A 14,450-nucleotide genomic window follows, 5' to 3' on the forward strand; every position below is an offset into this window, starting at 1 on the left:
GGGGTCACCCTCACCCTCCTCACACAGAAGGCAGATGCCACATGGACCTCTGGGTCACACCGTGCTGTGACTCCTGACAAAAACTGAACAGTAGTGAGGAGACCAGCTGCCTACACACACACACACACACACACACACACACACACACACACAATACAGAAGTGTGTACTATGTAAATAATAAACAGTGTGTGTTGTGCTGTTAAAGGAAAATAATCATCACCACAGTGCATTAATAAACTCTGTGCTCCTGAGAAAGCGTCGGCTGACCAATCAGATTCCAGCTTCCTAAAGGAGACAGAATAATATTTACATTCATGGCATTTAGCAGAATCCCTTATAATTATACAACTGAGCAATTGAGGGTTAAAGGCCTTGCCCAGGGGCCCAGCAGTGGCAGCTTGGTGGACCTGGGATTTGAACTCATGACCTTCGGGTCAGTAGTCCAACACCTTAACCACTAGGGTACCACATCCCCCTAAAATGAATATACATTTACATTTCCAGCATTTGGCAGAGGCCCTTATCTTGCATGACTTACATTATCTCATGTTTATACAACTGAGCAATTGAAAGTTAAGGGCCTTGCTCAGGGGCCCAACTTGGTGGACCTGGGATCGAACTCACAACCTTCCGATTGGGAGCCTTAATCTTAACCACTAGCCTACCACATGCTGAGAGACTGGAGATGGAATGATGTGAGTGACAACAGGAGCAGGTTTATAAGTCACTGTGGTGTAAGAGGAATAAAGCCCTCATGGTGGAGCTGTTAGAGGAACAGTGACACTGCTACATCACACCGTCCTGAAGACCTGGATTATTCCCATAACAGCACAACACACACTGTGTTTATTCCTAAAAATACTGACATTACATGCCTTTATACAAGAGTGTGTAGGTATGGAGAATGGCTTACACACACACACACACACACACACACACACACACACACACACACACACACACACACACACACACACACACACACACACACACACACCTCTGCAGTTTCAGTATGATATGGAGATGAGGAAGGTCTCTCATTCTTCCATACCTCCATCAGTGGCTAATTAGCATAGCAGCTGCTTAGTGCAGGCTGTGTGAGGTGTGTGTGTGTGTGTGTGTGTGTGTGTGTGTGTGTGTGTGTGTGTGTGTGTGTGTGTGTGTGTGTGTGTGTGTGTGTGTGTGTGTGTGTGTGTGTGTGTGTGTGTGTGTGTGTGTGTGTGTGTATGTTGGGGGGGTGCTTTAGTCAATGGGGCCTTTCTGGAAGCTGAATAGGACTGAGGTTGAACTCAGCAGGAGGATAAAAGAGGAGAGGAGAGAAGAATGGAGGGAGTGAATGGGCGTGTTAGAGAAAGAACAGAATGGAGTGAAGGAATGAAAGAAAGGTAGAGAAAAAAAACAAGGAGAGCAGGGCAAAGAGAGAAGACAGGCTTAGCCACCTGTCTCTCTCCTTCTCTCTCTCTCTCTCTCTCTCTCTCTCTCTCTCTCTCTCTCTCTGTGTGTGTGTGTGTGTGTGTGTGTGTGTGTGTGTGTGTGTGTGTGTGTGTGTGTGTGTGTGTGTGAGTGTAAAGTCAGCAGGTTCGAGGTCACTCAGTTTAGTTCTGCATTATTTCATTCCGACGTTCTCGATGGAGAACAAATCTCAGCAATCTGATCTGACTTTTTACTGCTACTTTCTCTGCTGAGAATTCCACTTCTGTGTGTGTGTGTGTGTGTGTGTGTGTGTGTGTGTGTGTGTGTGTGTGTGTGTGTGTGTGTGTGTGTGTGTGAATTTGAAACCGACACTGACTCATCTAACCTCCGACTGACTCAGCTTATATTCACTCTACTAACTTGTAGATTGTCTCTTGTGGGTGTGGCCTGTCTGTGGCCTGTCTGAGACCTGTCTCTGGTTGTTTAGACATCCATCTCTGATGACAGGTATCACTTTCATTTTTACAACAGATTGGTAAGACTCCGCCCCTGACCATCCAGACCACACCCCCTTCGTAGGTTTGAATGTAAATGAGTAAAGATATTTTCTAATAAAGATTCCACACAAAGACACACACCTACACCCCCACACCCCCCCTCACACACACAAACACACACACACACACACACACACACACACACACACACACACACACACACACACACACACACACACACAGTCATAGGATAATGTCCTTTAGAGGAATGTGGAAAAAGCATCATATAGTCATTATAGTTATATTACTCTAATCTCTAAACACAGTATTTGTTGTTGGTGTGTGTGTGTGTGTGTGTGTGTGTGTGTGTGTGTGTGTGTGTGTGTGTGTGTGTGTGTGTGTGTGTGTGTGTGTGTGTGAGGTGTGTGTGTGTGTGTTTGTGTGTGTGTGTGTGTATGTGTGTGTGAGGGGGGGGTGTGGGGGTGTAGGTGTGTTTGTGTGTGTGTGTGTGTGTGTGTGTGTGTGTGTGTGTGTGTGTGTGTGTGTGTGTGTGTGTGTGTGTGTGTGTGAGTGTGTGTGTTTGTGTGTGTGTTCGTGTGTTTGTGTGTGTTCGTGTGTTTGTGTGTGTGTGTGTGTTTGTGTGTGTGTGTGTGTGTGTTCATGTGTCTGTGTGTGTGTGTGTGTGTGTGTGTGTGTGTGTGTGTGTGTGTGTGTGTGTGTGTGTGTGTGTGTGTGCAGAGGTTGAACTCCTGAGATGAAGCTGTAAATGTGTTGAGTTGCTTCTTAAAGAGCTGGAACTACTTTTCTTGTGCTAATCGTGTGTCTCTGATGGTGGATGGATACCACAAAAGCTTCAGGAAGGCACAAATCAACCAGAACTATTTTCCTGCACTGTGTGAAAGTTACAAAGAAGAAAAAAGTCCATAAGAAGAGATTTAACTGAACCTCAACGTTCCTGATTTATAGTCGAGGATTAAACCGGAGGTTAAAATAAAAGTTAAATAATAATAAAAAATGTACCTCCTCACCACGTACACGACCCTCAGGACGTCTCTGACTCGTCCTTCCGGCTTCATTTGTCTTCTGAACGTCTCTACACGTGTTTAATGAGAGCTGATGTGAGACAGGAGGAGAGGAAACACTGAGGAGAAAAAGATTTACTGCCATTTTAGCAGGAAGTAAAGAGCAGGGAACTGAAGGAACCTCTGAGGAACGAGTCGATTCGATCGTTTGGATTTACAGCATTGTGGCTCGTCTGCACGCATGTGAAGAATGAGACAATATTCTCAAGAAAGATGTGAAGAAAGAAGTGCAGTGCTCAGCAATCTGTGGAGCTAAAATCATGTTGGAGAGGAAACAAAACCAGCAGGAGTCGAGGTTTTGTGGAGCGAAGAACGTGTCATCATCCCAGCTTTAAATATTTCACTCCAAAGTTTTTATTCTCCACAGTGCTGCAGCAGGTAGCCAGATCTCCCAGCATGCATTTAGAGAATATCCCAGACCCACAGTCTGTGACCTCCCCCCCTCTTTCCCCTCCTCCCCCCGCCGGGCAGGATGTTATTGTTGAGTTGGATTTCCATTGTCCGGTGCCGGATTGGCCAGTTTCCCAGAGAACAACTCACAAACTCCAAAACTCTGAAACTTAGACACTTAGACACCTCTAATAGATTCTTCATGTGCCTCCAAATCACCAGTCTACAGAGCTGGAATTTACAATGAACTTAACAGAGAGAGAGAGAGAGAGAGAGAGAGAGGGGGGGGGGAGAGAGAGAGATAGTAAGACAGAGTGAGAGTGAGTGAGACAGAGTGAAACAAAGTGAGACAGGGGGACAGAGTGAGAGTGAGACTGAGTGAGACAGAGGGAGAGTGAGACAGGGAGAGTGAGGCAGAGGGAGAGTGAGAGTGAGACAGAGTGAGAGAGTGAGAGTGAGACGGAGTGAGAGTGAGACAGAGTGAGAGTGAGTGTGAGAGTGAGAGAGTGAGAGAATGAGACAGAGTGAGAGAGAGACAGAGTGAGAGAGTGAGAGTGAGAGAGTGAGAGTGAGAGTGAGACAGAGTGAGAATAAGACAGAGTGAGAGAGTGGGAGTGAGACAGAGTGAGAATGAGACAGAGTGAGAGTGAGACAGAGTGAGACAGAGTGAGACAGAGTGAGAGTGAGACAGTTCTGTGTGGGTGTAAAGTGGTCCTTGTGTGACTTCAGTATTGTTTCACTTTTGTTCTGCTGCTCTGTGGCTCTCAGGGACTGAGCTGAGGAATGTGGAGATCTCTCCTACCTTCACTGTACTGGCAGTTTTCCATAAAGCTTTTCCTCGGAAACAAAGCTGTGAAAAAAGAATCCTGGATCTTCAGCAGCACGGCTCATGTTTAAGAGCAGTGTTTCCTCACTTGGGCCTCAAGCAGAAACCCAGCGCTGAGAACCAACAGCCTTTATTAATAACCACAAAAAATTAAAGCAGATCTTCCAAACCATCAGCATTTAATGTGAAGCTTTTCAAAGCACTTAGAAGGATTCAGAAAAATCCAAACAGCGCAACAGAAAAAATGTGTGGTTTTCGAGTTTTCCGTCGTTCCCTGGAATGTTGTATGGCCTGGATTTGAGTTCTACAGCGCTTTAATAAATAAATAATTTGTGTTTACATAAAAGTGTTCAATGGTATAAAAGATTATTTCAACACACACACACACACACACACACACACACACACACACACACACACACACACACACCATGCGTAGAGATTTGAGAAATAAAATCTAGACTATAACATTACAATGATGACCTTTCATGACCTTTTGCATGCCTTCAGGTTTCTCTGAAGGACACAATGGAATGCAGTGCAGAGGTTTAAAGTCTCATAGGGACCAGCTCTGTGTATGTGTGTGTGTGTGTGTGTGTGTGTGTGTGTGTGTGTGTGTGTGTGTGTGTGTGTGTGTGTTACATCTGCATTAATTTACTTCCACAGAGCAAAAGGATGTGTTAACTCGTCGTCTATCCACTTCTTTGTATGAGGAAGTTGAAAAGGTACAGAGAGAGTCCCATAAAAGTGGAATGTACAAATGAAGAAAGTAAAAATGTGTGTGTGTGTGTGTGTGTGTGTGTGTGTGTGTGTGTGTGTGTGTGTGTGTGTGTGTGTGTGTGTGTGTGTGTAAGAGAGAGAGAGAGAGATGACGTGGTGTGAAGTTATGATTTACATCTTACAGGAATTCCTCACCTTGTAGCAATGCTTGTGCAGAAAAGAGCGAGTTTCTCCCCAGACGGCTATAAAAACAAAAAGAAAAAAAAAAGAAGTGAAGGAATCTAGTCTTTTTTTCTCAAAATTACCCACAACCCCCTGCACTCGTTCTTTTATCCCAGCTATGAAAAGGACAGGAGAAACGCATGACAAAAGAAGGAGTGAGAATGTGGACGGGGTCAGGGAGGCCCTCGACTCTCTTTTCACAAAAGAAAGAAAAGAAGAAAGAAAAGCAGCGAAAGTGTCACAGTCACACAGTCACACCTTTTTTAAAGGTTTAATCATTTTTTCTTTACTGGCTTGTACACAAACGTACAAAACATATTACAGCACTCCGTTATCTGAGCACACGACAAATCACAGTGTTACAAATGTCCAACACACACACACACACACACACACACAAATAAAATAAAATCACTCACAATTTGCTCACAAGACACAACAACTTGGTCCACAAAAAAAGAAAGAAAACAAAATCTACTCATTCAAATTCAGTTCACTTTCACCTTAAACGAGTCACTTCAGCTCTCTGTGTCATAAATGTTATGACAAAAATTAGAGCCAAAACAACCACAACACCGTGCAATTTTAACCATTGGTTCATTTTTTTAAAAACATTGACCTTACCATCACATGTATTCTTTCTTCCCCTAATATCAGGAGAGCACTTCGGAAAAGAAAGCGCCCTGGATTTTATTTATTATTGATATATTTCTATACACAGACATTATATATATATAGAGACACAAATACACAACAGACGATAAAACAACCTGGAGCTTTTTTTTTCTCTAATGTTCTTATTTTCTATTTAGAAAAAAAAAAAAAATGTTGACACAAAGCCAACGAGTGAACAGTCATCAGTGCAACTTTTTTTTTTTCCAAAAAGAAAAAGTAAAAAAGTTATCAAGTTTAAGACGTGCGATGCATATTTCATCGTTTTATTCGGATCCCCTCGGACTCTCTGGTGTTAAACTACTCCAGGATTTTATTTTATTTATTTTTACATAAAGAAATGTTCTTAAGTCTAACCAGGGCTTATTAACGTAGCCAGACAAGCAAGAACCAGTTCAACAGTGGTATGCATGCAGCACACACACACACACACACACACACACACACACACACACACACACACACACACACACACACACACACACACACACACACACACTCAGGAGGCTTCATACAGGTCACTATAACTGCACAGTTTCTCCTCTCACACTCACTGTTGGCTTTTAAAAAAGAAAACAAAAAAATATAAAACAAAGCAGCATTGAAACACATCAGGCTGAAACTTAAACACAAACGCAGGTCCTCGTGTCATCTGTCTTACATCTGAAGATTGTTTGTCCCTGCAATAAGTCTTTTTTAACCGTATGTGAGTGGAGTGGTGCTCAGTAGTCACTTGTGATCTCTCTGTCTCACTCGCACTCTGTCCCTCTGTCCCACTCACACTGTCTCACTCTCACTCTGTCCATCTCTCACTCTCACTCTGTCCCTCTGTCTCTCTCTGCAGCTTCAGATCCTGCTGTTACCCGAGCAGGCGCGAGGGGGCGTAAAATCAACTCAAATAAAAAAGAAAATAAAATAAAGGCTCCGTGATTTTTTTTTTTATGTGCAACAAAATCTCCCTGCATTTAATAAATCGGGCCACTTCTGTAACTAAACTAACAAACAAGCGACATGCAAAGTTGAGCGTTTGATTGACTTAATAATAATAATAATAATAATAATAATAATAATAATAATAATAATAATAATAATAATAATAATAATAAAACTCGCTATGGTTTTGATTTTTTTTTTTTTTGGTTATCGGAAATTATCCCAAATGAAGGTTCTAATGGAGAAGATTATAATGAAAACGCTGGAGGTTATGAGACGGATCACTAGACATTAAAAAGTTAAAAAAGTTGAATACTTTATAGTCGAGGTAGCTGATGCAGAGATCCATAACACACCACAGAGGGAAGGTGGGAAGGTTTAGAGGAGATAAAGTTGGAGATAAAGACCATTCCTGCTCCTGCTTTGTGTCGCCACGCAAACAGGTAGATGTGGAAGCATGAAGGAGAAAAACAGCGAGGATCCAGAACTAAAAGCTAAACCTATACACAATTTGGAGGGGGGTGATGGGGGGGAAGCAGCTTAGATTCCTCCAAACCATCATCACGGAAGAAAAAGAAAGAAGAAAAAGAACACACACACGCATATTATATATCTATGTGTGTGTATGCATCATCATGACCATCATCATCGTCGTCATCATCATGTACCTTCATAAATAAAAAGCCCAGCCTGTATTTCACAGTAATGACCAGGATGTTACAATTAAAGAGAAGAAAAAATACTGAGAAGATAAAGTCAAAATTCCAAACGCAACTTTCCTGACGTGAAAAGCGTAAAGCAGCAGTTTTTTTCTTTTCTTTTTTTTAAACACACACACACACACACACACACACACACACACACACACACACACACACACACACACACACACACACACACACACACCTCTTAGCATGTGCTGTAGGTGACTGCAGGACACACAGAACTACTCTGATATAGAAGTAAAGCTATTGTGTACAGTACTTTAACATGACGCCACTTTACGCTGTTATTCAGATACATTTTTGAATATTATTCAGACGCTTTTATAATTAAATGCTTTAACTGATTGCAAAAACAACACGAACAACAACATAACCACATAACCACATGGCATTTCAGAAACGAATCTCAGAAACAGTGTTGACCCAAAAAATAAATTCCCTTTTGTTCCAGCATAACACAAGTGCCATCCGTGTGTGTGTTTTGATTTGTAATTTTTATAAAACAAAAAAAATATTTAAAAAAATCAGTAACTTTGAGGAGCGACCGGTCATCCATCCATCCATCCATCCATCCAGACAGACAGCAAAAAAACGCCAAAAATAAGTCTGATGTTTCTGACACAATCAGGGCGATTAAAAAGCTTTAGTACCAATGAACATGCATGTCAGACCACTCAGGAGTTAGTTAAAGGTGTTTTATCCATGTGAAGCCCAGTCCTGGCGCTAATTTGGTTTTTAGGTAAATAAAACGAAGCGCAGAGTCTGAAGTTTTGGCCAGAAATAAAATTAAGTCTCTCTGTAGTTCGAGAGAGAGAGAGAGAGAGAGAGAGAGAGAGAGAGAGAGAGAGAGAGAGAGAGAGAGAGAGAGAGAGAGAGAGTTGCATGATGCATCACCGCGCTCCGTTTGAGTACTTGGCCTTGGTGATGAGGTACAGCACGATGTCCTGATGCCCCCCGAACGCGGCGATGTGCAGCGCGCTCCAGCCCTCGCGGTTGGCGAGCCGGATGTCTGCCCCGAACTTCACCAGCAGCTTGACGAGCTCCAGGTTTCCATCGATGACCGACTGGTGCAGCGCGGTCTGGCCCTCAGGTCCGAACGAGTTGACGTTGAACTCACAGCTGCTCATGTTCTGCAGTAGGGAGTGCAGCTCCTTGGTGTTGCCTCGGCGCACCGCCTCTTGGAAAACCCGCTGTGGCGCAGAGCATGTGGACACGTCCGCTTGGCTCATGGTGCAAACGTGGTGCAAAAGGATGTCCCTGGGCTCCGGACGGCGAGACGTAGTCGTGGTGATGATGGTGATGGAGGAAGAGTAGAGAAATGTGATATATCCCTTAGAAATGTGACAGCAGTGGAATCCCAATCCAAACGCGTAAAAGATCCGCACAAGTGTCTCTGTAGCAGCAACTGGGTTTCTATGGCAGGTTTGTGTTCTGTAATTAAATCTCAGCAGCACTTATGGACATGCAGATGATCCACAACTTTAATGAAACACTCCTTCAGCGCTCAGTTGAGCAAGTCTTACATTCCAAGCCTGGGATAAAGAAGAAAAACGCGCTGATTAGGAAAGCAGAACAAAACTGTACAATGTATTTACGCATTATATTAATACTTGCCTGTGGGTTTGATTGGGTTGTTTTTTTTCCGGACGGCTCGAGAGTTGAGATTGTTCCACCGCGCGCACCGTGTACGTGTGCGTGCGTGTACGTGTGCGTGTACGTGCACGTGTGCTTCTCTCCTCGAGCAGTTTCAGTCTCAATCTCAGACTGACCAGAAGCTGCGCGCGCGCGCTTATTTCAGACGCGCTCATTTGCATAACAATGAGGCCTCTACAGACGCGAGCGGTGCGGAGTGGGAGGAGCCGCGAGAAGCTGATTGGTCGCGGGGTTCTGCTTGGGGGTGGGCGTGGTTTATTCGGGTTTAAAATCCTAGAGAGGCGTGGCTTTAAAAAAGCAAACGGTGAAAATTTTTCCCACCACATGAAAAAACCTACACACCTAAAGAACGAGTGAAATATAATAATAATAGTAATAATAATAATAATAATAATAATAATAATAGACTAAAAAACAACCCACTGATTTATTTGAACGTGTCAGATCTTCATGCAGTGTAAGTTTGTACACCAACAGGGAGGAAAAAATATCACCTCCAATTACCCTCCCCCCCCAATTGTTAATAACGTTACATCCTAAATAAGGCAAAGTTTCCTCCACTTTACTGAAACTCTGTCTGTAATCGCAGCTGTACTGTTTCTCTTGGGTTTGCACGTGTTCATGGATCTTCTACTGTACCTGTAAACGTGCACGTGGTGCAGATGCATCTCCTGAACGTCCAGGACGTTTCATAACTATCTGTAAACGTAGAAAGAACAAATCTGTAGGTTCCTTAATTCCCTGAGTGTGTATAATGTAATCAGAAGTTATGTCTCTACATAAACATGTAGCTTACATGAACGTTATGGAAGATTTATAGCAGCAACACAGAATTCATGTATTTAGGGGAATTTATGCCTCCAAATAAGAGATCTCTAAATCAGTCTCATTGGTTTCCACCAGCTTTATCTGTGTCGCAGCTGTTTACAGTCACAGGAACCTAAACAACAAAAAAAAAAATTGCTCGGCTTCCGGTGCGACTGCAGGCTGAGGTGCGCGCACAGTCACGCGCTACCGTGGGAACGGGACACACACACGCACGCACACATGCACACACACACAGCCGCAATTTGGCGTGGAAACACACACACAACCGCAGTTTGGCGTGGAAACACACACACACACACACACACACACACACACACACACACACACACACACACACACACACCGTTTGCTCCGTAACCGGCTCTAATCATTTACTGCAGTAAAAATGCGACTTTTTTCTTCCGGCCTCATTAAACTGTTCGAGCTGTAAAATCTCAAAGGCACCAAATGCTGTTTGCTGCCTAACTTTTGGTCTCTTTTTGGAGAAAACTCACCAAATCCAAACAGAAACGAAGCGCCGCTTTAATAAAGTTTTAACACAACGCGCATAAGATCAAAAACGAACTTCACAAACAGCTCTGACCCAGAAATCTCTGTCTGTCTGAAATAAAACCATCACCTTCAACTGTGTGGGGGTTTTTTCTTCAGAGAGAAAGTTTAGGTTTGATTTATCTTTAGTTCCATGTTATAATATAGTCTAGAAATGTGCACTTTATATATTAGTATGTTTGCTAAATAATAATTTAAAAAAAACCCCACAATGTTTTAAATATACAATTAAATTAAATCCCTTTAAACACTCTCAGAAAAATCTGTACTCTTCCTTCAAGTAATCATAAGCTTATGCATATGACAAGCACATTCATGTTGTACTTTAATATATATGAATTAATGTGTTCATTATGCTGAAAGTTAATTACAGTCCAATTATGTATCTTCAGTCAGTTTTAATCTCCACATTTCCAGATGAAAGATACATACGTATGTAAATGTAGTTTAGTTCCCTTACTTCTAATAGTGCAGACTACCTTTTGGCCGTAACCTGAGGACAGAGTTTAGTTTAAAATTAATTTAAGTGACCACTTCCTGCATCAGTTCACATGCTATTAAAATACTGTACTGGAAATATCCCATATGGATCCATTTGTGGTTCGGCTTTTGTTTCACAGCTTCATCAAAAGGTGCAGGTACGAGGTTTGGCCAGCAGACGAGTGAACGACTGAACAATCCCTCCCTTAATTCTGTGCAAATATTTTCCAACATGCCACTACAGAGATGCAGATTAGCAGACAGATTTTAGCTCTAATCCTAGTGGGTCTGTAAACACAGATAAAACTACGGTGTCTACGAGCCCTGCCCTTTTTATTCTGTGGCAGAGGTGGGAGTAAGTCACACATGTGCAAGTCACAAGTAAGTCTCAAGTCATGAATGTCAAGTCAAAGTCAAGTCGAGTCTTTTTTATATTTGTCAAGCAAGTCTCAAGTTTGCAACTTAAGTCTGACTCGAATCAAGTCATATGACTCGAGTCCCCCATCTCTGTTCTGTGGTGCATTGTGAGTCTGCAAAAAAAAAACCTCTCATTCCACTACTTACAGATTAACATTTATAATCTGTTATCTTTGTTATGCAAAATATTGATTTATTACTTTAACCTCAAGCTATTGTTATGTTACTCACAATGCTGATCGACTGCCCATTGATGGCGATGCACTGGGACTCAGCTCTTGCTTCATCTCAACCTAAAGAAAGTGAGACAGTGGCATCTCAGTCCTTTAATCTGTCCAGCTCTCTCACCTCACCATCAATGGCATCATACTCATCATCTGTTTTAATGGGAATAGTGAATCATATAGAAATGATAGAGAACTAACTCTCTCTGAATGGTCGGTTTTTAACTGTTAACACATCCTCATCATGTGTCACCAGAGTCGAGGACAAAGACAAGCTATTAAAAATGTATAATGTTCATTACACAGCTGCCCTGGACGTTACTTTTTTCTGGAAACCATGCTTCATTCACTTCATATAAGGTTTCAAGACTTTATTCTCTCAGCATCAAATAACCGATTCATGCATTGCTTCGGTTTCATACAAATGTAATCAATAGCATCCTTTGAAACTTACAAACGTAGACAATTATTCATTTTGAAAGTGCAAATGGAAACGTGGTTTATTTTCTATTTTATCTAAGATGTGTGAAACAGAATGCTGGTTACTTATCCTTTAAAATGTTCCTTTAAAATAAAAGATACATCCATAAATTTCCATAAATGTCCATAAATTTGCTCCATTTGTTTGGCACCGCAGCTATGAGGCAGTTTATTTATATTATACGTTTATATAACTCAAAGTTTTCTGTAGATAGATAACTTTGAGTAATATAAACGTATAATATAAATAAACTGCCTCATAGCTGCGGTGCCAAACAAATGGAGCAAATTTATGGACCGTAAATCAAATCAAATCAAATTGTATTTGTCACATACATACAGGGTACGTCATGCAGTGAAATGCTTTATGCAACTGTCTGGTATAAGAATAAAAGGAATGCAATTTAGGATAAAAAAATAAACCAAAACCAAAAAGAGATCGATAAATAAAAACAGTATAAACTATATAAGAAAACTATAGAAAAACTATATAAAATATGAAAGCATAGGTGGAGAAATAATGTATATACATATGCATAAATATACATATACATAAATGTGTATGGTTTTTAAAGATTGTCCTTAAAGTGTCCATGTGCAGTATGGTGTGTAAATAGTGTATATAGTGTCCATGTGCTGTATGGTGTGTAAATAGTGTATATAGTGTCCATGTGCTGTATGGTGTGTAAATAGTGTATAAAGTCTCACTGTGCACTATGGTGTGTAAATAGCGTATAAAGTGTCCATGTGCAGTATGGTGTGTAAATAGTGTATAAAGTCTCACTGTGCTGTATGGAGTGTAAATAGTGTATAAAGTCTCACTGTGCAGTATGGTGTGTAAATAGTGTATAAAGTCTCACTGTGCTGTATGGTGTGTAAATAGTGTATAAAGTCTCACTGTGCACTATGGTGTGTAAATAGTGTATAAAGTCTCACTGTGCTGTATGGTGTGTAAATAGTGTATAAAGTCTCACTGTGCTGTATGGTGTGTAAATAGTGTATAAAGTGTCCATGTGCAGTATGGTGTGTAAATAGTGTATAAAGTCTCACTGTGCTGTATGGTGTGTAAATAGTGTATAAAGTGTCCATGTGCACTATGGTGTGTAAATAGTGTATAAAGTCTCACTGTGCAGTATGGTGTGTAAATAGTGTATAAAGTCTCACTGTGCAGTATGGTGTGTAAATAGTGTATAAAGTGTCCATGTGCAGTATGGTGTGTAAATAGTGTATAAAGTCTCACTGTGCAGTATGGTGTGTAAATAGTGTATAAAGTGTCCATGTGCAGTATGGTGTGTAAATAGTGTATAAAGTCTCACTGTGCAGTATGGTGTGTAAGTAGTGTATATAGTGTCCATGTGCACTATGGTGTGTAAATAGTGTATAAAGTCTCACTGTGCACTATGGTGTGTAAATAGTGTATAAAGTGTCCATGTGCACTATGGTGTGTAAATAGTGTATAAAGTCTCACTGTGCTGTATGGTGTGTAAATAGTGTATAAAGTGTCCATGTGCACTATGGTGTGTAAATAGTGTATAAAGTCTCACTGTGCTGTATGGTGTGTAAATAGTGTATAAAGTCTCACTGTGCACTATGGTGTGTAAATAGTGTATAAAGTCTCACTGTGCTGTATGGTGTGTAAATAGTGTATAAAGTCTCACTGTGCACTATGGTGTGTAAATAGTGTATATAGTGTCCATGTGCACTATGGTGTGTAAATAGTGTATAAAGTCTCACTGTGCACTATGGTGTGTAAATAGTGTATAAAGTCTCACTGTGCTGTATGGTGTGTAAATAGTGTATAAAGTGTCCATGTGCAGTATGGTGTGTAAATAGTGTATAAAGTCTCACTGTGCTGTATGGTGTGTAAGTAGTGTATATAGTGTCCATGTGCACTATGGTGTGTAAATAGTGTATAAAGTCTCACTGTGCACTATGGTGTGTAAATAGTGTATAAAGTGTCCATGTGCACTATGGTGTGTAAATAGTGTATAAAGTCTCACTGTGCACTATGGTGTGTAAATAGTGTATAAAGTCTCACTGTGCTGTATGGTGTGTAAATAGTGTATAAAGTCTCACTGTGCACTATGGTGTGTAAATAGTGTATATAGTGTCCATGTGCACTATGGTGTGTAAATAGTGTATAAAGTCTCACTGTGCACTATGGTGTGTAAATAGTGTATAAAGTCTCACTGTGCTGTATGGTGTGTAAATAGTGTATAAAGTGTCCATGTGCAGTATGGTGTGTAAATAGTGTATAAAGTCTCACTGTGCAGTATGGTGTGTAAATAGTGTATAAAGTCTCACTGTGCTGTATGGTGTGTAAATAGTGTATAAAGT

General features: G+C 41.1%; 2 protein-coding genes across 2 annotated transcripts in view; one reads left to right on the plus strand and one right to left on the minus strand.

Annotated features, from left to right (window-relative positions):
• The window catches only part of LOC113652993 (alpha-1-microglobulin/bikunin precursor), a 16,715-nt gene extending 15,427 nt beyond the window's left edge, over positions 1–1,288 (plus strand). Inside the window, exon 9 of the mRNA XM_047805263.1 lies at positions 1,105–1,288. Within this exon, the coding sequence (XP_047661219.1) occupies positions 1,105–1,273 (169 nt within the window). The 3' untranslated portion in view covers positions 1,274–1,288. The remainder of the gene's footprint in view (positions 1–1,104) is intronic.
• Positions 1,289–7,595: 6,307 nt separating this feature from the next.
• Positions 7,596–9,265, minus strand: nrarpa (NOTCH regulated ankyrin repeat protein a). The gene is made up of 2 exons (XM_027162532.2): positions 9,097–9,265; positions 7,596–9,014 (listed from the first exon to the last, which is right to left on the minus strand). Exon 2 carries the CDS (start codon positions 8,709–8,711, stop codon positions 8,373–8,375), a length of 339 nt encoding a protein of 112 aa, XP_027018333.1. The 5' UTR covers positions 8,712–9,014; positions 9,097–9,265; the 3' UTR covers positions 7,596–8,372.
• Positions 9,266–14,450: the final 5,185 nt, after the last annotated feature.

The sequence above is a fragment of the Tachysurus fulvidraco genome, chromosome 20, assembly GCF_022655615.1.
Source record: "Tachysurus fulvidraco isolate hzauxx_2018 chromosome 20, HZAU_PFXX_2.0, whole genome shotgun sequence".
Taxonomy (NCBI): Eukaryota; Metazoa; Chordata; class Actinopteri; order Siluriformes; family Bagridae; genus Tachysurus; species Tachysurus fulvidraco.

Bases quoted from the DNA above. Each gene is read 5' to 3' on its own strand.
- nrarpa (XM_027162532.2), bottom strand. From the start codon at position 8,711: ATGAGCCAAGCGGACGTGTCCACATGCTCTGCGCCACAGCGGGTTTTC.